Genomic DNA, 22,238 nt, shown 5'->3' with positions numbered 1-22,238 from the left:
AGAAGCATACAATGAAGACCAGAATAATGATTTATTCTGCTTCCAGAATATGCGTAAACTAATACAAAAGTAGAGCATCTCCTTAGTAATTAGTTAAGTTACTTTCAACTAGGGTTTGTTGGTTTGTTTGTTTGTTTATTTTTTTCTTTTTTTTTCTTTTTCCTAATCTCCCTGATTCAGTAAACTGCATAAACACATGTTTAGGGCTTAGTACTGTGCACATGACCTTTCACATGCATGCAGTTCCCTTGTCTTAGAAAAAAATAAGTTATTAATTCTTGTAATGAATTAAGGTTAATTAAACACATTTCTAAATTTTTTGCTGATTGAGAAAGTCCAATTATATGGATGGAGGAGGATATTACTGACTATCTCATGTAACTTATGAAAAATGTGAAACAGAAATAGATATACATTTGCACTTTCAATGAGTTTTTACTGCTATATATTTTGAATTTTCAAGGCCTTTCCTTGAACCAACTCATGAATATTTACATGACAGAAAAATCTTGTAATGTGAATAACCAATACAAATGTATATTTTTGTGGTGAAAAAAATCAATCAAAAATAAAAGAATAGTCAGAAAACTGCCTAGACTTACGATAGTGGCAAGTAGCTCCCTTGTAACCTGTATTTGCACAGTTGCAGTAGAAGCTGTCCCAGGACTGTGAGCATTCACCGCCATGTTCACAATAATTAGGCAAACACCTAAAATGCAAAAGAAGGAGCATGTTCACTCTCTTTTCTGTTCATTTACATCTCACTTCACTCTCTTTTCTGTTCATTTACATGTCACTTGTACTAATCAAGGGATGAAAAATCAGAGAAAAGAAGTATAATAATATGAAGAAAGCCTTCAAGCTCACTGGGGAAATTACTAGAAAATTCAGAAAATTTCACTTAATCTTCCCCAATAGTCCTATTGCTTATAATCAATATATTAATTATGCATTAAGCCTAAAAGAATAAAAATGAAGTGTAAAATGTCTAATTCTTACCATTCAACTGTCTGCATTCAGTACAGATTGATAAATGAAAGATTTACATGCTGATAGTTCACTGGCAAGTTTTGCAAATGATAGGATTTCTTCAACAACATGTGTCACAATACAGCAAAGCAGCATCACAACAGATTTATTTTTGTTTTTCTAAAAAAATAGAAAAATAAAACCAAACCGAACCAAACAACAACAACAAAACATACAAAAAAGAAAACAAAACCAAACTAACATACACACACCAAAACCACTATCACATAACAAATAAAACTGCCCATAGTACCTGAGAGGTATTTCTTATTCTAAAATCATAGTTACTTTCTATTCTAGAAAGAGTAAAATATTTAGTATGTCAGTTTGTCAGTTTCATGAAAGAAGTAACTATCAGAAAAAAACAGTTTTGAATCTGGTATTATAAGTAGAAACCTGAATTTGCCTGTAACTGCTTAATGGTTAAGACTGAAGCAGTTTACCTAAGTATAAAATATTGCATGAGGTGAAAAGAAGAAGAAAACAAAACAAAACAAACAAACAAACAAAACCCCACAAACAAACAAAACCACACACCTGAAAATATATTGAAAAAGCGTGTCACATTTTAACCAATTATTTACCAGCTCTTCACCTTAGAAATTAGTTAACATTCTAATTGCAGTGATTGCACATGTATGTATGCATGTGTCTGTGACAGATGCATACATACATAAAACAAAAAAAGGCTTTATTTGTCATATTAGCCACAGGAAAAAGAAAAGACGGCCACTAATATTCATGTGGTCTTAAAATACTTTTTTTCATTGAAGAAATCATATGAGTGTTTAAATTAATATAGTAGAAAGTCCAGCAGTTCATACATCTGCCCTATGAATAATTCAGGGTTTTGTACATTCACTCCTCCTGACTCTCAAAGCATTTTACCTTCCTTTCATATTTACAAACAAAGATAAGCACAGGTTTTCAGAGAAGGGAGGGAGGCGGGGGGGGGGGGGAAAGAAAAAGTGGCAGGTAAAGTATAGGTAAAGTAAGTAAAGTGATATAGCTCATGTATTTTCAAAGAAATAAGTGACATTTTTCCAGTGAAACAGCTAATCTTATTTCTGTTATCTCACAGAATGTATTTCTAAGACAAGTCTGTAGATGATGTATGTGTCACTGAGTTTTAGTTTGGAACACAAAAATGAAGTTTAGGCACTAGGTTTATGATTACTTTGATATAAAATACTTTGTTTGAAGGAATTCTATAAATGTGCATAGTAATAACTCTTAGGATAAATGCTTAATTTTGTTTTCTAGGGGTATCATCCGTTGTTATATATCTCTTCTAACACAGCTGCCATTTGGGACTTTCACTGTATCCTCTTACAGCTGCTCTGCTTGCATATATTTTAGTCAAATTTTTTCTTGTCTTATTTCATTCTGTTAAATACATAATTATCCCTAAATTGCAAGTGATTTACCTGGTCTTTGTTTGTATTGGCTCCCTGTCCATATTAATAATCTTCCAAACAGTATTCATAAGATGAAAATCTTAGATTAAATTGATGACACTTGAACCAAATTTAATAGAAGTTAAAACAATTCAGAATGTAATTTAAATCTTTTAACATTGAACCTTACATCTTCCTCCTGTTTCAGAATATATAACAGCAAGTAGCCACTAACTACATCAAAGTGAAGCTATAATTACATTATATGCTATGACCCTACCTAAAGCAAGACATAGAACATTGCTTTCTCTGAGGAAACAAATCTTAGAATGAAAAAATATTTCTAATATTATTAAAAATGTTTCCAATACTTCACCTGTAAAAGGCAATTTTTGGATTCATCACCATTTTCTGCTTAAACCAGAAAAAAAAAAGCAGCTGATTAAGCATTTACCATAAATTACTTGATAATATACTCTAAAGTCTGTGATATCTGAAAATAATATATGATTTAAAATCAAGGCAACAAGCTAATAATAATCATAAGCTAATATTCAAAAGAGAACATTGAGCCAGAATGTGAATATACTTTTGCTATAGAAGGAAAAATAAGAACCTCTCGTACCAATCATCTGCTAAATATGTGTTTTGTGCACTTATGACGATTCCAAACTTATAATGCACTTATGATTCCAAACAATGGATAGAAGATATTTTGAAAATAATAGCTAACTCCTGCAAATCTTAACTATTTTTATTTTTTTCAGTCTTGAATTAAAAAAAAAAAGAGGGGGGGGAGAGAGAGAAAAATATTTTAAATCTATGCAAGTGTTAGTGTCTTTTTTTTAACATATAAAAATATTTATTCTATTTTATTGTAAAACAAACTGCTGCCAGGACACCAAAGGCAATAATTCCTGGTAGGCAATTGTATGTTTCTGTGTAGGGCTTGATGTATTTATGGCAGATTCATCTGGTACTGTCTTCTCAGAGACTAAATGTGCTAACTTTGTAAGACATTTAGAATGACAGCGTGTCCTTTAAAGTTACGTTTTGAATGGTTTATGTATAATTAGTAGTTATTGATATTAATAGCTATATGTTGATAAAGGAGCTGAGAGAAAAGATATTAAGGAGAAATGTATGATGAGAATTATTTGCATACCCAAAAGGCGTATGAGGAATGGAATAATATAAAGATATTATACAATGAAAAGGCTAAAAGGAGTGCGTGGGAAGAGCAATGACTGGAAAAAGTAATAATAATTTAAGCATAGGAGGAGGAATTTGAAATTTTATGGAACTGAGAAAATAGTAAATAATAAAATGTTAGGGATTTTTTTTTTTGTTCAAATAGAAGAACAGGTTAATAAATTATGTCTCAATGAATGAAAGAATGATTAACCACCATCTGTCAAACAGGATTGCAAATCTGATAAAGCATACTCTATATATGTTAAATGTGTGTATATATATATAGATGAGATAAACAAGGAACTCAGTAAACTTATTTTCTGATTTTTACTGTTGCATATAAACTCTGATCACTATGCAATTTTAATTTGTGTTCATGTACTTTAAATGTGCAAAACTAGCACTTTTAGTGGTTCACTGTTTTTACTACAAAAGCCGTCAATAACTCCAGAATTTCAGTCATGCTTCATTATTTGTAACTGGAGTTGCAAAGACTCCCATAAAAACTATAGAACAAACCAATGGTTTGTTTGTCCTCACCTGTGGGAAGGATCCCTGCCATCAGGAGCACAGTGTCAAAAATGCTGATTACTTTAGCTTAGGGCAAGCAAAGACATGTAGAAATAGTGGTAGAAAGAAAATACTTCTCTCAAATGGTGTGTTGCACAAGATGATACAAACTATATACTAGGAGCTGTTTAATACATGTAAATGATTCTAATGTTGGCAAAAAGAGTGTATCTTATCATCTGGGATTTATGGTGAGATGTAGAATTAATTTGATAAAGAGAAACATGAAGTTTATTCCGGATGAAGGGCTGCAGATATCAAATAGAATGAAACTGTGTGAGGAAACTAGAAAGAAACAGTCCCTGGAGCAAGCTAGCACAAGACCAGGAGGGCCTTTTAATAAGTCTGTTTTGAAATAAAAGATAATGTCTATAATGAAATTGATGAAAATGGGTGGATTAAATTTCTATTTTGAAAGTTAGGAAGGGATATGGTAAGCATGCCGAGAACAGAAAACTAAACCTGGCAGAGCTAGTGCAAGGTGCAATTCTCAAGAAATAAGAAGACACAAATTAACATCAGCAAATTTAAGAGAAAACAAACCCAACCAAACAAAAACCTTGCATAATGACTTTTTTTTTTTTTTAAATTTGGTATCACTGATCACATGAAACTACACATAATTTTGATTAACTGTGAGAGCAACAAAAACAAACAAACAAGCAAAAAAATATACACCAAAAAACAAGCCAAAACAACAACAAAAAATAGTTAAAAAACTTTGAGGAAGACTGGCTGGGAAGTTTAAGTGGCTTACAAAAGTCCATACTGAAAATCAATAAACAAACAAACCAAACCAAACCCAGAGATGGCAGTGAAGTTAATGTAAAATAAGGATGGTAACTATCTTCACATGCTACATAAATTCAGCAAGATAAAAATATGAGAAAGGACTATCTAAAAATCTAACGTCTTTGGTGCAGTGCTTAAAAGCAACAACAACAAAAAAAGGGTAGCCTGCAGTTCCGAATAAAGTAAGTGAAAATTTTTATGACATTTCAAATACTGTAAACAATTATGAATTCCTATATACTGAGATTCAGAGGTACTTTCTAAATATTTACACACTCAAAATTCTTTTTAAAACCCACATGTACATGTTTATTTATAATGGCCATTCAAAAGCTTAACAGTATTGGAATAGCTACATGTAAAATTGTGCCATCTTTCTTTAAAAATTTTGGTAAATTGTCTCTGCATTCATAGAGGAAGAGATGGCTTCCAAATGATAGCTCTGAGGTGGGGGTTTTGAGAGGTTCTCAGTTAGACTGTACATTGAAAAATTACTGGTAAATCACAGGCAGTAATTGGCATCAATTATATTATGAACAAATTTGATGATGCTTTCTACTCATAATGTTAATTAGATCTCCTTTAATATGTTGGACTAAAGAATATGAGGATTCCCACATTACATTCTTTGGACCTGATTCTGTTCCTGGTTCTGCCTGTATACTACAAGCAAAAAATCACGAGCAGTGTGGTGGAAATGGAGTAAATTCAACTCCAGAACTCAAAAAAACAGAAGTGTTTGAGAAGCTAGGAGGAAGCGTCATGAGGTCTCTAAGGAAGGAGATGGTGAAAGAGGTTTGAAAAGTGAGAAAATTAGTCAATAGGAGTAGAGTGGGAGAAAGCTAAAAAGAAACATAAACATATGCTGCATCCCAAATACAAATCCCTAACAAGTTCTATGGTAGAGTTTTGGCTGAGACCAGACTCTGTTTAGTCATATGTCTACCATGGTTACTGCCTGCTGCAATGTCAGGATTAACTTAGTAGGGGCTAAATTAGCATGAAATGATATCATATTCAACTGTGTTTGTTCTTAAAATATGATAGATATAGAAAGGATAACATTTTAGGCAGATTTCTAACCTCCTTTTAGAGGTTTCTCTACAGTAAGGATTACTACTTTGTCTCTGATTTACAAGTCATTGTGACTTTCTTAAAAATAATAAACTGAATAGATGTACACTGTGTTCTATCTATGAATAGAAAGCAGGTCACAGAAATATGTCTGTGTGACTGAAGCTGAAATTGGTTATGGTCTTGAAGCAGATCTATGCCTGCACTACAAAAGGACATTTTTTTTTCAGATAAAAAGGCAACTCTTGAGGATTAGAAACTTAGGGGTGGCAGAGAAGTGTTTACAAGCCCATCTTCCAGCTGCCTGTTGTGTCATTTCAAGACATTCTTTCAGCTTGGTACAGGGCAATCACTTCTGGAATAAAGCAGATTTTTCACAGATACCTGTGTTTATGTTCTCCTGAATCTACAGCCGAAAACTTGTCCTTCCATTGCCTGTTTGTGTGTCTGGTCCCTGTATTCTCAGAAGCCTCTGCTATTCTGGAACATTACTTTTGGCTCATCCTCGACATTCTCCACACTGAACTCCAGAAATACCTTTCCGTCAAGCATTTTCATCTATTTCAGGAAAGGTCTTTCTGCCCAGCAGAGAGAGCCACTTAAACTAGTCCCTCTCTTTTAGATAGATCCTAATACTATCTATTGGAATTTATGAGATTAGTTCTGACCAGAACCTAAAAAAGACTGCTCACTCACTGTAATTAATATTGTCAGTTGTGTTTCTGGACAGGTAGACTATAGAAAGCAGCAATAACTTGTAAAGAACATAGCATTCCAAAGGATGAATGGAAACAAATGCTTTACTTGGAAAGAAAGCAAGATATTTAAAATTTGTTACAAACATCAATAATTTTAACCACAGTTACTCTAGTCTTATTTGCAGTGCATATAAATCTAATTGCTGTGCTATGTATGCTGCATTTATTCTAAATTTTAGAATTCTAACAAAAGAAACAGCATGCTACTTTTTAAGCATCCTGTTGTTTGTCGTCAAGTCAGTATTAGAAAAAAACCCAAAAACATTCATATAAATAAATAAATTAGTAAATATTGTTTTCTTACCTGTCTATAATGCCACATAAATCTATCTGAAGGTCACTGAAATTGCCAAAAACATTTTGCTGAACTGAGATCATATCCACTGCTTTGTTACCAACGGAAATGAGTCGCATGCATCCTTGAAAGCCACCAAATGAGGTGTTACATTCAGAAATGTTTCCATTGCTAGGGCAGCCTGAAAGAAGCATAAAACCCGGAGCTGAAAAACAAATTATCAAAAAAAATTATATATTCCAAAAGTCAACTGAACTTTGATAATCTCCAGGTATTGTAAACTTTGTGGATGGAAGACTTGAGCCAGAAGCTCTTTTGATTAGGCATGCTGGTGCAACTGTAAATAAATACTTCTGTGCAGTCTTACTGTTTTTAAAGTGTATGCAAAAGCATTGTTTGAAATTTGGGTAACAGAAACCCAAGCACCAGTTCCAAAGCAATGATTGGAATCAAGATGCAAATAGATTGACCGACTGACCTTAGTCACAAGATGTTAGGTTACAACTGAAGGCAGACATGATTTGGACAAGTTTTAAGTCACAACTAAAGTCAAATAACACAAAAATTAGTTACTAAGCACAGCGGTTTTAGTTTATCAAGCTGTCCATAAGATTTCAGAAAGTACTGAAGACAGTTTCTTGATGCCTATAATTAATGACTCAACTGGGAGAAATGCTCTGTTGCACCTGCTACCTGTACGCAAAGAAGAAATGGTTGAAAATGTGAAAGTCAAGAACAGTCTTAGTTACAGCAAACGTGAGGCGGTGGAGGTAATGATCCACAAGGAAGAGAGCAAGAAAAAAAAAGCAGAATTACAATCCCAGACTTCAGAAGAGCCAATGCTGGTCTGTTCATTACTTGTTTTGAGAGCAAAAGGTCTGGATATTTTTCAACAAAATACTCTTTGGAGCAAAAGAAAAGCCCATATTGATATCAAAATGGTTAAGCAAGTGTGGCAGAAGGCCTGTAAACATAAACACTGAGCTCCTGAGTAAGTGCAAACACAAAAAGAAAGTACACAGAAGTTGGAAGCAAGGACATGCAAAAACATTATCCACATGTCTAGGAAAGCAGTTAGGAAATCCAGGACATCAGGTAGAGTTAAAACTATCACAGAATAAGAAGCTTTACAAAAAGGTTTCTACATGTGCCAACAGTAGCAAAAGGAAGGGCAAGGACATTATGGTTACACTACTCCATGGAGCAGGGAAAGTAGTGACAAGGGTCTTGGAAACAACTGATTGGTACAAGGCCTTTTACCTTCCATCTTCAGTGGTAAACCAAAACCTTAGGTTTCCCATGTCCTAGCAGAGCACGAAGAAGGGAAACAGGACCCACCAAAAAAAAAAAATTTCCAAGGGGCACCCAAGTGTGACGCAGGAGGTGGCCAAAGTCAACAATTGCCATGGTAATTGTGAAGATATTATAATTTTAATTCTCAAAAAGGCTTGGTAACTTGGTGAGCTTCTTGATGACTGGAAAAGGTGGATGTTAAACCCATCTTGAGAAAAGGCAAGAAGGAGGACACATAAAACTTGAGGCCAGTCAGCCTTACCACAGTGGCCAGTTCATGGAGCAAATCCTCCTAGAAGACATTTCTAAACATGTGAAGGACAAGAAGATAACTGGGTAACTTCAGCTTCAAAGCTGAATCATGCCTGACCAAGCTCTTTGTTTTCCCTGCTGAGGTGATGGTCACTGAGTACAAAGAGAGAACAGCGGGCATTGGATACCTTGACTTTAGCAAAGCCTCTGACATTTTTCTATATAGTACCTAACACCAGATTGATAAGATGTGTCTGGGATATGCAAACAATTAATGATGCAAAGTCCAGGTGACGGTCAGTGAACAGTAGGTCCTTCAGAGAGGAATACTGAGAACTACATTGTTTAATGTCTTCGTTAGTGACCTGGATGATGGCAGGGAGTGCACTTTCAGCAAACCTGTGATTGATACCAAATTGAAGGCAGGGTTCAAATGTTGCAGAGTAGGGCTACAACTAGAAGGACCTGGGCAGGCTGGAGAAATAAACTGGAATAAAAGCAATGAAGTTCAGTAAGAACAAATTTAAGGTCTTTAATTGGAGATGGAACAAGTCCATGTAACGATGAATGGATAACTGCCTAGATACATAGATAAAAGCCTGAGGTCTTGTTGGCCAATAGGTGGACCATGAGCCAGGAATGTGCCCTTGTAGCACAGAGGCATTCTGGGCTGTATGGTCAAGAGTACATTTACCAGATGTGGGGAAGGTGTCCTTCCCTCTACATAGCACTTGTGAGACTATATTTGGAGTACTGTATTTCTGGACTCCCCAGTAGAGGAAAGATATCAACATCCTGGAGTGAGTCCAGAGGAGGCCTCCAAGATGGTCAGGGAGCTGGATGCACAGGGTGTATGAAGAGACACTGAGAGAGATGGACCATTCAGTCTTGAGAAGATAAGGCCATCTGATAAGATGATACAGAGAAAACGGAGCCAGATTTTTTGTCCAGAATTGCGCACTGATGGGAGAAGAGGCAAAGGACAGAAGTGAAAACCAGTAAATTCTGGTCAGACATTAGCAACAAGTGTTTTTACCGTGAGGGTGGTCAATATGAAAACAGTTTGGCAAAAAAGAGTTATGAGATTTCTATCCTTGGAGCTGTTCAAAGTCTGAGTGGTCACAGCCCTGTACCTCCTGATCTAATCAGGCTAATTTATAACAGAGGGTTGTGCTAGATAACATCTGGATGTCCTACCCAACCTGTGAATTACATTCTGTAAGTATTTACTACTGTGGTTTATATATTGTGTTGTTGATCTTGAAATGCTTTGTTCACTGATTGACAATAAAATATTGTTTATAAATAAATAATTTGTTTTGATCCTGATTTGATTTAAACCACATCCGTTGAGCTATTTTTCCCATTGGCAGCTGAACACTGCATGACAAAATACACCTAAATGCTTTTTTCTTTGGCTTTCTACCAAAGGTTGATACTGCTTCTGAAATTATACAGAATGGCTATTCTTTGATCTTAGCTAAACAATACTGCATTGTGGTTCACAACATTTTAAGACCTTCTTGTTGCATGATGTTAGGAAGCAGTGACTTTTAAGACACTCTCTAGTCCATAGAGCTATTGTGTACTTTCTGAAGTCCTGAAAAGACAGTGCAGAGGTTTATTATACAGGAAAACAATATGGCAGTGGACACTAGTAAATCTATTCAAATGAGTGAATAACAACATAAATAGTATAGGTATGTTTTTAAGAAGTGCATGATAGAAAATGAACTAAAACTGAAATGAAGGAAGTAAATTTGCAGTGTGTTTTACTCTGGTGAAGAACCAAACTATTCAAAACTGTTACTACCTTTTTAAAGGAAAACGTTTATTATCTACTTGGTATATTGCTTTAAGAACAGCGAATCCACAAGCTTACAAAAGTTCAAATAGGAGCGCGGTAACTTTTCAGCACTACACACAATTAGACAAACCAATTACAGGTCTAACAACAATCTTTACAGCATTCTACAACAAAAATGATAAAACAAATTCAATAATTTCTGGTGAAAACATCTGACACTCATTTGTGAATTAGGTACTTTTAGTGAAGTTCTCACTTAATTAAAAACAAAACAAAACAAAAAACGGAGACAGAGGAAAATGTTTTTATCTTTTACACTTAGCTAGTCTACGAAATTGTTTCTTGGATTTTTTTCTGGTGTCTGCCTTTTAGAAGCTGCCTTCTAGTTCTATTAGAGAAAAGGAAACTTCATTAATGTTAATGAAATTTGGATTCCTCATAATTGTGGACTGAATATTAAAGATAGGAAGAAGTCCTTTAATAATGAAATTTACCCTATGTACTTACTGCAATATTAAATAATCTTTTTTTGACCTTACAGTTCCAATGAGTTATTAATCCAAGAACTGAGGTAGCATATCCTTGATGACAGCATGACCAGAAATTGTGCTGACATAATGCTAAAGTACTTTCACGTTTATTACACATTTTCCCAGCTAAGCATACACATTTCTTGCATACTTTGTATTCATTAAAATAAATAAACTAACTACTGTGTCCCCAGGACCTGTCTCCTGGAAGGCTGATATTCATGCCCTAACCACCAGAATATAGAAACATGGTAAATATTCATACAAACTTAAAAAGAAAGTGAAAATACATTGTCTGCATTTTTATAGTGGTATATGACATAAATTTTTAATAAAAAATTTTCTAAATTCAGAAACCTGCTACTAGTTTTCTTCAAGTCTGTACAACATGCACAAGCTGCTGATTTGAGCTACAGAACTGAAACCAGGGAAGTTGAGGGATGGACATGCAGTTGGTACTTTAAATGTTCTCGGCATTAATTTGCCCCCTCGACTCCCCAAAAGAAAAATAGAAATGTCCTTGTACAACTAACTGAATATGCTGCTTTTAATAATTGCTTACATGCTTCCTGGTCTGTTCACCTGTGCCATCAACCCTGCAATGGTACAAATCACCTGATCAGAGATATATGAACTTGAGCAACATGGGTGCCTGGGGGCAGGGGGAGGACGGGGCGTGGAATTGAGGGGAAAGGGCCAGGGAGGAAATTAAAAAAATCTGGCTAGCCAAGGCCACTATTCTGTATTATCTATATCATCAAACAGGTCAAGCGGTATTTTTAGCAGAGAAGGCTAGATGTCAGATGTGAAAAGTCACATGGATGTTTATGTAGCAGTTCCTATATTTAGGGTCTGCTTGTGAACATGATACCAGAAAATGTTATATTGGAAAGACACCAAGGATTTAGAGTGATAATTTATTCTACTCAACACTATAAAATTTTAAGGAAACGCAAGCTCAAAAACATCATAGCAGTGCCTGAAAAACAGTTCTTTTGAGAGATATCCAAGCTAGGCAAAGAAGATTTAAGGCAGGCCAAATAATTACAATCTTCTGATTAGATGTGTCAGGAAAACTTGATGTTTAACTATGGGATGTTGCCAGCAGAAATAAACAACATATTTCACCTCCAAAGTAGAAAGCATCTCCTGAATAAATTTGCAGAGGTATGGAAGCATGAGCAGATGAGGTCACATCATTGTCCACTATTACACTGATACGGTTCCTTTTGGCAGAGAAGGACACAGAATGCCACTGGCCATTGTTTAATCCAGCACCTGGAAGGAAAATAAAAAGCAAAATGAAGTATAATAATCCATTATTTGTGATACTACCTGAATGTTATAGACTTAAAAAGAGGAGAGACTGGTAAAGCAATCATATCCCACATAAAAACTCCAAGTGATAATAACAAAGAAAAAAAAAGTCACGAATGTCTTTTGTAAAAACAGAACCTTTGTCATTTCCTTTGCTTCATATTCGATAAAGAAAAAAAATAAAAATTTCAGTGAATAAGCCTTACTTTGTAATACTCCTAATTATCAGTAACATATCAATTTAATGTAGTGACTGTTAAAAGTATACTCCTAATCTGAGGAGGTTCTCATTAAAGTATCATTGTAATGGCTGTAAGTTTTTTACATGTAATACACATTTTTACTGCAGTATTACAAAGGATTTCTTCATCTTTTAAAATCAAAGGTGGTCATTATATTACGATCCAATAAAAGAAGCAAAATCCTGTAGGTGATAAAAGCTTCAGCAACCTTCATGTCTGTGTCACAAGATCATTTTTATTTCAGTTGTCTCTTCTACTGGAAATGTATGGGAAATTTTTCTGAGAGTTTAGCCTCTAGCACCAATTTGTAAGGTGCCACAAAGCAATAAACTTAAATCCCTGATATTGGAAAGCAGTTATATAAATATTATTACATAAATTTTATGCAGGGCAGTATGTAAGTATATTACTATCTTTAAGAAGTGCTTGCAGTCAATCATGTTCTTGAGTGTTCTTCAGAACAGAGATACTTCTTTTGGTGAAGAACACAGAATACCACCTTCGAATTACATAAAATCTTTTCACAACTGCAGAGTGTGTACGATTTTTGATCTGTGATTTCCCTCTTGAAATTTCATCTATTAATATATTTCTTTCTAGAATGTGTTGTGTATTCTAGAGAAATACTTCACCAATTAAGTGATTAGTTCAAACTAAAGGAAAAGAAATAAAAATAGAAAGATGAAAAGGTTCAAATAACTAAATTACAACATAACTAGTATCCATATAATTTTAACTACCAGAGTCTAAACACAAGATCTTCATATGGTCATATTATTGCTGCCTTGCAATACGATGGGCATAGATGAAACAAAATAAAATGAACTTACTACACTTAATGAGTACAATTATTCATCTCTCCTACTTTTTAAATACTATTTTATAGCAAGAACTTAATGACTACATCAAAAGTTTACTGATTTCAAATAAAAAACAAGGCATTACAATCAAAGAAAACGTTCTTAAGTCTTTTATACCACTGTCAACCTTAGTGGACTATATATACTCCATGAAAGAGGTGGTAGGTATGTTAAAACAAAGAATAGAAATAATGCAATTTTTATATCACAGAAAATCGAGTCTGAGAAAGATATTTTTTCCTCAGTTCCCAGTAACACAGTTAGTTTTCTTCTATGAATTATTGCAGAATTATCCTTCAATAAGAAACTATATTATTAAATATATATAATTTAAGCTCCACTTCTCGCACTGTGTTTTTAAGATTTTTAAAAAATGAATTATTTCCCTACTTACTTATTTCCCTCTTTCTAGCTTCCATCCCTGTCTAGAAAATCTCCAGCTTCTTTCAACTCATCTCTAAGATTAAGCAGAGTTTCTTTATTTTAATGTTTACTTCAAATGAAAGATGTTTTCCACAATCACACCTCTGCAACATGCTATATTTTCCTGTAGGACTCAGAATTGTTTGGGTTGGAAAGTACCTTAAAAGACCATCTAGTCCAATATCCCTGCCATGTGCAGGGACTTCTTTTACTAGACCAGGTTGCTCGAAACCTGAAACAACTTGAACATTTCCAGGGGTGGGACATCTAAATCTGACCTCACTTTAAAACACTTACTCCTTGTTCTTTCACTAAAATCCCTGGGGAAAAAATCTCAGACCATCTTTTTTGTAAGCCTCCTTTTGCATATTGAAAGGCCACACTAAATTCTCCCTAAAGCCTTCTCTTCTCCAGGCTGAACAACCCCAACTCTCTCAGCCTTTCATCATAGGAGAGAAGTTCCATCCAGCACTCTGATCTTTTTCATGGCTCTCCTCTGGACTCACTCTAAGAGGTCCATATTTTTCTTGTGTTGGGAACCGCAGAGCTGGATGCAGTACTCCAGAAGGCGTCTCAGCAGAACAGAGTAGAGGGAAAGAATCACCTCCCTTGACCTACTGGCCAAGCTCTTTTTTATGGAACCCAGAACACGATTTGCTTTATGGACTGCAAGCACACATTGCCAGCTTATATCTATTTTTTCAGCCCTCAGTATCCCCAAGTCCTTCTTGGCAGGACTACTCTCACTCCATTCAAACTGCAGTCTGTATTGATATTGGTGATTGCCCTGACCCAGGTGCAGGACCTTGCACTTGGCTTTGTTGAACTTCATGAGGTTCACATGGGCTCATTCCTCAAGCCTGCCAAGTTCCCTCTGGATGACATCCATTTTCTCTAGTGAATCCACTGTGCCACTCAGCTTGGTGTCACCACCAAACTTACTGAGGATGTACTTAATCCCATCATCTATGTCATTACTGAAGATATTAAATCTAACAATAAACTCTGTAGTTTCATTTCAATTGTTCAAGGATAATTGCTTTTAATTCTTAATTTTGTATCCTGCTTCAGTAACTTCTCCTTCTGGTGAGAAAACCATATTCCAAATATTGCAATATTCATCTGTCAAGGTAGGTAATAGAATGTCCTAACATAAACAAGATTAAGTGATTGACAGAAGTAGAAAAATTTTTTGCTTGCTGGAAAATCACTTACATGAATGTTGAACTTTTTGGTTTGTTTATTGTAGTTCATACTGACCTGCTAAATGATTTTGGGATGGATATTTTATCTCATCTTCATGCAAGATGGTATATTAGACATACTAAATGATGTTCATCTAGCTCAGTTAAGACTTCCCAAAAGTCCCTTTCATTCAGTCTGGGGACTGAGGAATGTCATTGTGGGAGCAAAAAACACTCCTGAGAAAATACCTCAGTGTAGGTATTGAATTGATGACCTTGATTAAATTAACATTTTCTTATGTGAAGCCATGGAGTGCTGCAACACATAAACTGTGGAGGCCAACGAACTGCTAATATTTCCATTCCATCTGAAAATTATATTGTCTGGTAAACTACCAGGAGTGTTAAAAATGCTTTACCAAAATCAAGTGAGAAAAAACTACCAATTAGGCTTTAGTGCATAATAAGGTAGCTATTGAATAAGGTATCCATTTATTCTCATTAGTAGCACTTCCATCATTTTAATATCCGAGTACTAAAAAAAAAGGGCTGTGGGAGGTCCTGCAGAACAATGACATCCAACCTTAGGAACACATATATAAAAAGGCAACGCATATAGCTCATTAGGAGGTCAGTAAGAAACTAACAAAAAATAGTTTCGAGAAAGTAATTTATAGATTAGCCTGAAGTATAATGATCAAATGTAATGATTATTAACATCACTTAATTAAAAAATTCATAGAAATTAAAAACTGCATGAAAATTAAAATCTGTGTTGAAATACAAGGTTATATGAAGAGACTGAGTAATAAGATTTCAAGCATTTATACATATTGTAATTCAATTTGGTTCTCAATGTTCTAAACAAATTAACTTAGTGTTAATTTCATTTTTTTTAGTCTATGTTATTTCTTTGTGAAGATTTGATGACCAGCTTGCAAAAGAGGAAAGACATTCAGCAATCATCGTGTAAGAAAAGGGTACTGCTTATCATAACTTAATCAGACATAAATTAACTTGCCATTCTCCTCATTTTTTTATGGTTGAAGAAATCTTTTAAAAACACATAATAATGAATTAAGAACTGTGCACAAAGAAATATGCTCTGAATTAATTATCAAATGTCATGTGTACGTGTGTGTGTAAGTCAGGTCTTAAGTCCTTGCCTGTAGGCAAATAAACCTGTCTAGCCATCCATAATTTCATTTCTCCATCTCCAAAAGAAGACTTGAGTTTCTTCAGTGAGTGTAACAATAAACGTTTCGTAAACTCAAGAGTAATTTCCCCATATGGTTTTGTTATGATAAACTCTTTCTCAGAAGAGGATATTTTTGCAGCAGTTTCTGTCTTCACAAAGACAAGCACAATTCCTCCTGTTAGACTTTACAAAGAGTAAGCTTAACATAGTATGAGAACATTACATTTTGTTTCAGCAGAGAGTGTCAAGATTTCTTTTAGGGTGTTTCAGCTAATGTTATGTATTGTGTTGCAACTCTGAATAAATTGGTCTCTGTGAAAGTCTACAGTAAATGTTAAAGGTGCCACCACCTTCAGCTGCTCTGATAAAATGATGCTACATGACAATAGTTACTTTAACATACAGCATTTAATTGAACTGCAATTGAAATAGCTCCTAAAAAGCCAAATTCATCATTGTTAACTACATGCCATTGACATTCTTATTAAGGAATTGACATTTTCAAATGGTAAGCCTAGGGATACTTTTTGTAACTAAAAAGTTACTCTTTGTGCATCAGTTATTTTAGATTATACCAAATACCAGGGCTGATCCTATTAACACCCACAGAAACAGCATCAAAACATTTATGTAAGTTTCAGCATTATCTATGGACATTACTGGCTTACAGTCCTTTACTGAACAAATCAACAGTTTAAAATCTTACTTTTGATTATTATCAACCTGTAAAAACTTAATGAGCTCTAGATTCATGTTTAATTTTTTATTTTTTTCTATTTTTTTCCCCTGTTCCCCCCCAGAAAATTTTCATTTTGTATCAGGAATTGAAGTAAGCAATCAATCAAAAAGAAACAGGGGCACAGCACTAAAACTAAGGAGGCCTCACCTCCAAATCCTTTTTCTTTGCTCTGGTTGGCTCTGCTTTGCTCTCTTTTTCTGTCTTATACTAACAAGCAGATGATTTGTGAGTATTTTGGATAAATGATTTCTTTTTGTGTGTTTGTACTAATCATAATATTTTGCAAAAACCTCTCCATATTTCACGTAAATTTTTAACTCTCTGAGGTTGGAGAGAGATTTGAGGGCTTCAGTTTTGACAGAACCACAGACTAGCTGGGATTGGATGTGACCTCTGGAGATCATCTAGTCCAACCCACCTGCCAAAGCAGGTTCACCTACAGCAGGTATCACAGGAATGCATCCAAGTAAGTTTTTAATCTCTCCGGAGAAGGAGACTCCACAACATCTCTGGGCAGCCTGTTCCAGTGCCCTGTCACACTCAAAGTAAAGAAGGTTCTTCTCATGATTTGATGGAACCTCCTATGCTTCAGTCTGTGCCTGTTACCCCTCACCCTATCTTGAGCACCACTGAGAACAGGCCAGTCCCATCCTCTTGACACCCATCCTTATTAATAAGTATAAAGATCCACTCTCAGCTTCCTCTTCTCAGGCTGAAGAGAACCAGCTCTCATTTCTTGTAAAAACAAAAGAGGCTTCAGAGCCCTAATCATATTTGCAGCCCTCTGCTGGACACCTTTCAGTAATTCCTTGTCTGTCTTGAACTGGGGAGCCCAGTACTGGATGCAGTACTCCAGATGCAGCCTCACCAGGGCAGAGTAGAGAGGAAGGAGAACCTCTCTTGACCTACTAACCACACCCCTTCTAATACACCCCAAGATGCCATTGGCCTTCTTGGCCACAAGGGCACATTGCTGGCTCATGGTCAGCCTGCTGTCCAGCAAGACTCCCAAGTCCTTCTTTGCAATGCTGCTTTACAGCAGGCCTGCCCCTAACCTGTACTGATGCCTGAGGTTATTCCTTTTTAGGTGTAGTATTCTATACTTACCTCTGTTGAATTTCATCAGGTTCTTCTCTGCCGCATTCTCCAGCCTGTCCAGACCTCACTGAATGACAGTATAACCCTTTGGTGTATCAAACCTTCCTCCCAGTTTCGTATCATCAGCAAACCTGCTGATGGTACAGTCTCTTCATTCAGGTCACTGATTAATGTGTTAAACAAGACTGGACTGCTGGGGAACACCACAAGCTAAAGGCCTCCAACTAGACTGTGCACTGCCAATCACAACACTCCAAGCTCTACCATCCAGCTAGTTCTCAATCCATCTCACTGTTCCATCATGCAACCCACACTTCCTGAGCTTACCTAAGAGTATCAAAAGCCTTGCTGAAGTCAAGGTAGACAACATCTACTACATTCCCCTCATCTACCCAGCCAGTCATATCATCACAGAAGGCTATTAGATTGGTCAAATATTATTTCCCCTTGGTGAATCCTGATAACCTTTCCTCAACATGACTGGAGATGACAACCAGTATGAGCTGTTCCATCACCTTCTCAGGAATGGAGGTGAGACTGATGGATCCGTAGTTACTCGAGTCATCCTTCTTGCCCTATTTGAAGACTGAAATGACATTGGTTTTCTTCTGACTAGGCACCTCAGGCACCTCTCCTGTTCTCCATAACCTTTCACAGATGACGGAGAGCAGCTTAGCAATAACATCTGCCAGCTATCTCAGCACTCATGGGTGCCTCCCATTGGGGCCCATGAATTTGTGGGTGTTCAGTATGTCTAAATGATCTCTAACCTGACTGTGGCAGAATGCACCCCCCCCTCTCTCCCCCTCCCTCCTTCAGTATGGAAGGAGTGGGCACATCTCCCTCTTTCTCTGCTACTTGAGGCTAACAGCTTCTTTTGTTTGGCCCCAGAGCACCCTGGCCAGGGCCATTAGGAGAAGGGAGTGCCAAGGCACACTGAGCTGCGCCCAGCGTGGGGGATGTTTGGAGGCTTCAGGGGCACCCACAGACAGTGTGGGGGGTGCAGAGAAGCTTCTAGAGTGCCTACAGTCAGATCTGATCAGGTAAAAACGGGATTCTCGTTGAGACTCTGCCCATTGTCGCGGGTCTCTCGGAGCATGAGCAAGATGCTGCCGTCGAGAGCCCCCCTCCCCGGGATGGGGACTCCACTTGCCTCGCCGCCACAGATGTGAGTAAAACTTCTCACAGGATTGCAAGTATATTTATACTTTTCGTGCACATATGCACGTATAACTTTCCGCGCTCCATATGAGCGTGTGTAAAATTAATCCTCGCACAATCGCGAGTGTATTTTCCTTCCGTGCACACTTGCATGCGTAACTTTCCATGCCCAATACGAGCACGTGTATAAATTATTTACTCGCACAATCGCAAGTGTATTTTCCTCTCGTGCTTCCACATAAACACGTGCAGGAATCTGTGCACACTTGCACGTGTAAGTAAATTAACTCTCACAGGATTGCGAGTGTATTATAAATTTACCCTCAAGGAATCGCGAGTGTATGCTTCCCATACTCACTACGAGTGCGTGTATCTCTTTAAAAATAGTCCTGCACTGTGTTTAGGCAAGTGTGTATTTCTCCGGGACTCAGGGACGGCTCCAGCATTGTTTTGGGTGAAGCCACGTGCATTCACACTGTGGACCGCCTGTTGTATTAGTTGCTGCCTCTCAATAATTTTCCTCAACTGATATCCGAACCTGTATTTAAGTCACTTTTGGAGTGCTAAAACCCTGTTTCTCACCGGTTCAATAACAGTTGTTTTTGGACCTTGTTGTCCCTTAAATTAACCTATGGGTTGCCTCCGTGACACTGACCTTCCTCAACCAAGGGAAAGTCTTTCTTTTTCCAGACTTTCCTTCTTGCCTTCAGGGTCTGGGATTCCTGAGGGTTGGTCTTAGCAGTGAAGACTGAATCAAAGAAGGCATATAGTAACTCAATTTTCTCCGCAACTTACGTCACCAGGGCACTCACCTCATTCAGCAGAAGAACAGCATTTTCCCTGATCTTCCTTTTGCTGTTGATGTACTTAAATAAGCTCTTTTCCATGGTATCCCTTGCCAGATTTAATTCCAAGTGGACCTCAGACTTTGTCATCTCGTCCCTGCATACTCTAACAGTGATTTTATATTCCTCCCAAGTGGCCTGTCCCTTTACCCACTTTATGTAAACATCCTTCTTCCATTTGAGTTTTGACAGAAGCTCCTTACTCATCCATGCTGGCCTCCTAGTCCCTTTAATTGGTCTCTTGCTCATAGGGATGATGCATTGGTTTTGAGCTCAGAGGAAGTGATGTTTGAATATTAGCCAGCTCTCTTGGATGCTCCTGCTTTCTAGAGCCCTAACCCACAGGATTCCTCAAACTAGGACCTTGAAGAGACCAAAACCAGACTTCCTGAAGTCCACAACTGTAATCCTACTTGTTGGTTTTCCTCCTCCACACACAATCCTGAACTCCATCATCTCATGGTCACTGCAGCAGAGGCCCCCAACCTTCACATCCCCTATCAGTCCTTCTTGGTCTGTTATGAGAAGGTCCAGTATCTTCTCTCTCCTCATTGGCTCCTTGACCACCTGGGTCAAAAATATATTATCAACACTCTGTAGTAACCTCCTGGACCATGTGTACCTAGCTGTGTTGTCTTCCCAGCAGATGTCAGGGTAATTGAAATCCTCCATATGAACCAGGGCCTGTGATCTTGAGGCTACTTTCAATTATCTGTAGAAGGCCTCATAAACTTTCTCTTCTTGATCAGGTAGTCTGTAGTAAACACCCACGCCTTTCCCTTAATTGTTACCCATAAGGACTCGACTCATTCTTTATTTCCCCCTAGGCAGAGCTTGATACATTCCAATTGCTCTCTCAAATAAAGTGCATCTCCTCCACCTCACTTTACTGGCCTGTCTTCCCTAAAATGTACATAGCCATTCACGACAGCATTCCAGACATGCAAGCTGTCTCACCAAGTCTCTGTGTCTGCAATGAGATCATGGCCCTATGACCACACGCTCTTTATTCCCATGCAGCATACATCTGTGTATAGGCCCTTCAGAGAAGTAATCGAGCACACAAATATCCCCTGAGGGGTGCAGAAAGAACCACTATAACCATACATACCCTTGAGGTGGTTTGCCTTCCAGTTCTCATCTTGGTTAGACAGCTAAGGGTTATTTGTTCCTGCTCTGGTTGTCCTAGGTTATTCAGTAGTCAGATGTGATTCCATGAGCATTGTCATTTCAGACCCTGCCCCCAAAGCGCTTCAGTGTAAACCTCACCTCATATCTATGATAAGTATTTTATTCTTAATTTTTTATTGCAGTAACTGCTTAATTTGCTTACTGTATTTTTTATTGCTCAAAACAAACTAGCATTAAACAACATCATTAAGCCCTCTGTATTCTGGTTTGAAAACTCCCCTGAAAGATTCCTATCACTCCAACGAATATACTCTATATAAGATTAAATTATTAATGCATTCAAATCTTTAAATTGTTTCTAAGTACCAATGCAAAATGAAGTTTTCTTACATGTTACATTACTAGAACCAGCTTGGCTTCTTTTTCACCAATAATAGTTGTGCTTTATGAGTATGAAATACATTATTATGTCCACTTATTGAATGAACTGATTCTTTGAATATCATTGTGTTTTATGCATCCATATTAGCCACTGTTTCTATGACATATTCCTCTGGCTAGCGGTCTCTGGTTGTCTTCCTTGTCCATATAGAAAACGCTCCAATCCTAGACTCATTTCCTAGTCTTCATATATTCTTTGAAATCCCATTTATCTACCAAATATCTGTCATCCTGTTTGTCCTGCCTGAAGACTCTTTCTGAAACAACCATTCTATTCACCTACAAGAAAGAGGAAAAGTTCAGTTTGTTTATATAAAGCATGAGAAACTTTGAGGGGGTTTTGATGTATGGAGTGTCAGCATTGTATACTAGTGATGAAGCACTGCCGGGTGAAGGTATTGAAATTATCAGACAAGGATGTTACTGCTTCTCACATTGTTTTTTAAAGTTGTGAAAGATGTAGATGGTGTGAGCTCTGTCTTGCTTTCATATTTCATGAAAGGAGCAGATTCCTGGCTGGCTCAGCACTAATGTCACAAATCAAGAACTAATGGCACTAAGATAACTGAGGGTCCTCTTTATCAAGGAGTCCTTTTACTCCCAGACTG

The 22,238-nt window shown here is 36.8% G+C and overlaps 1 protein-coding gene across 6 annotated transcripts in view; it reads right to left on the bottom strand.

The window, feature by feature from the left end:
- Positions 1-22,238, bottom strand: part of LOC102084168 (contactin-associated protein-like 4) — a 257,060-nt gene that overhangs the window by 67,134 nt on the left and 167,688 nt on the right. For 4 of the 6 annotated variants that reach the window (XM_065045789.1, XM_065045788.1, XM_065045785.1 and 1 more), the window contains exons 9-11: positions 12,120-12,269; positions 7,119-7,314; positions 603-709 (exon numbers count right to left, since the gene is read on the bottom strand). In XM_065045789.1, coding sequence (XP_064901861.1) covers positions 603-709; positions 7,119-7,314; positions 12,120-12,269 — 453 coding nt within the window. The remainder of the gene's footprint in view (positions 1-602; positions 710-7,118; positions 7,315-12,119; positions 12,270-22,238) is intronic. The other 2 variants (XM_065045786.1, XM_021293180.2) reach the window with 1 other exon arrangement.

Source organism: Columba livia, chromosome Z, assembly GCF_036013475.1.
Source record: "Columba livia isolate bColLiv1 breed racing homer chromosome Z, bColLiv1.pat.W.v2, whole genome shotgun sequence".
Lineage (NCBI taxonomy): Eukaryota > Metazoa > Chordata > Aves > Columbiformes > Columbidae > Columba > Columba livia.
Note: the sequence above shows the minus strand (reverse complement) of the source record. Positions and strands in the feature narration are given on the sequence as shown.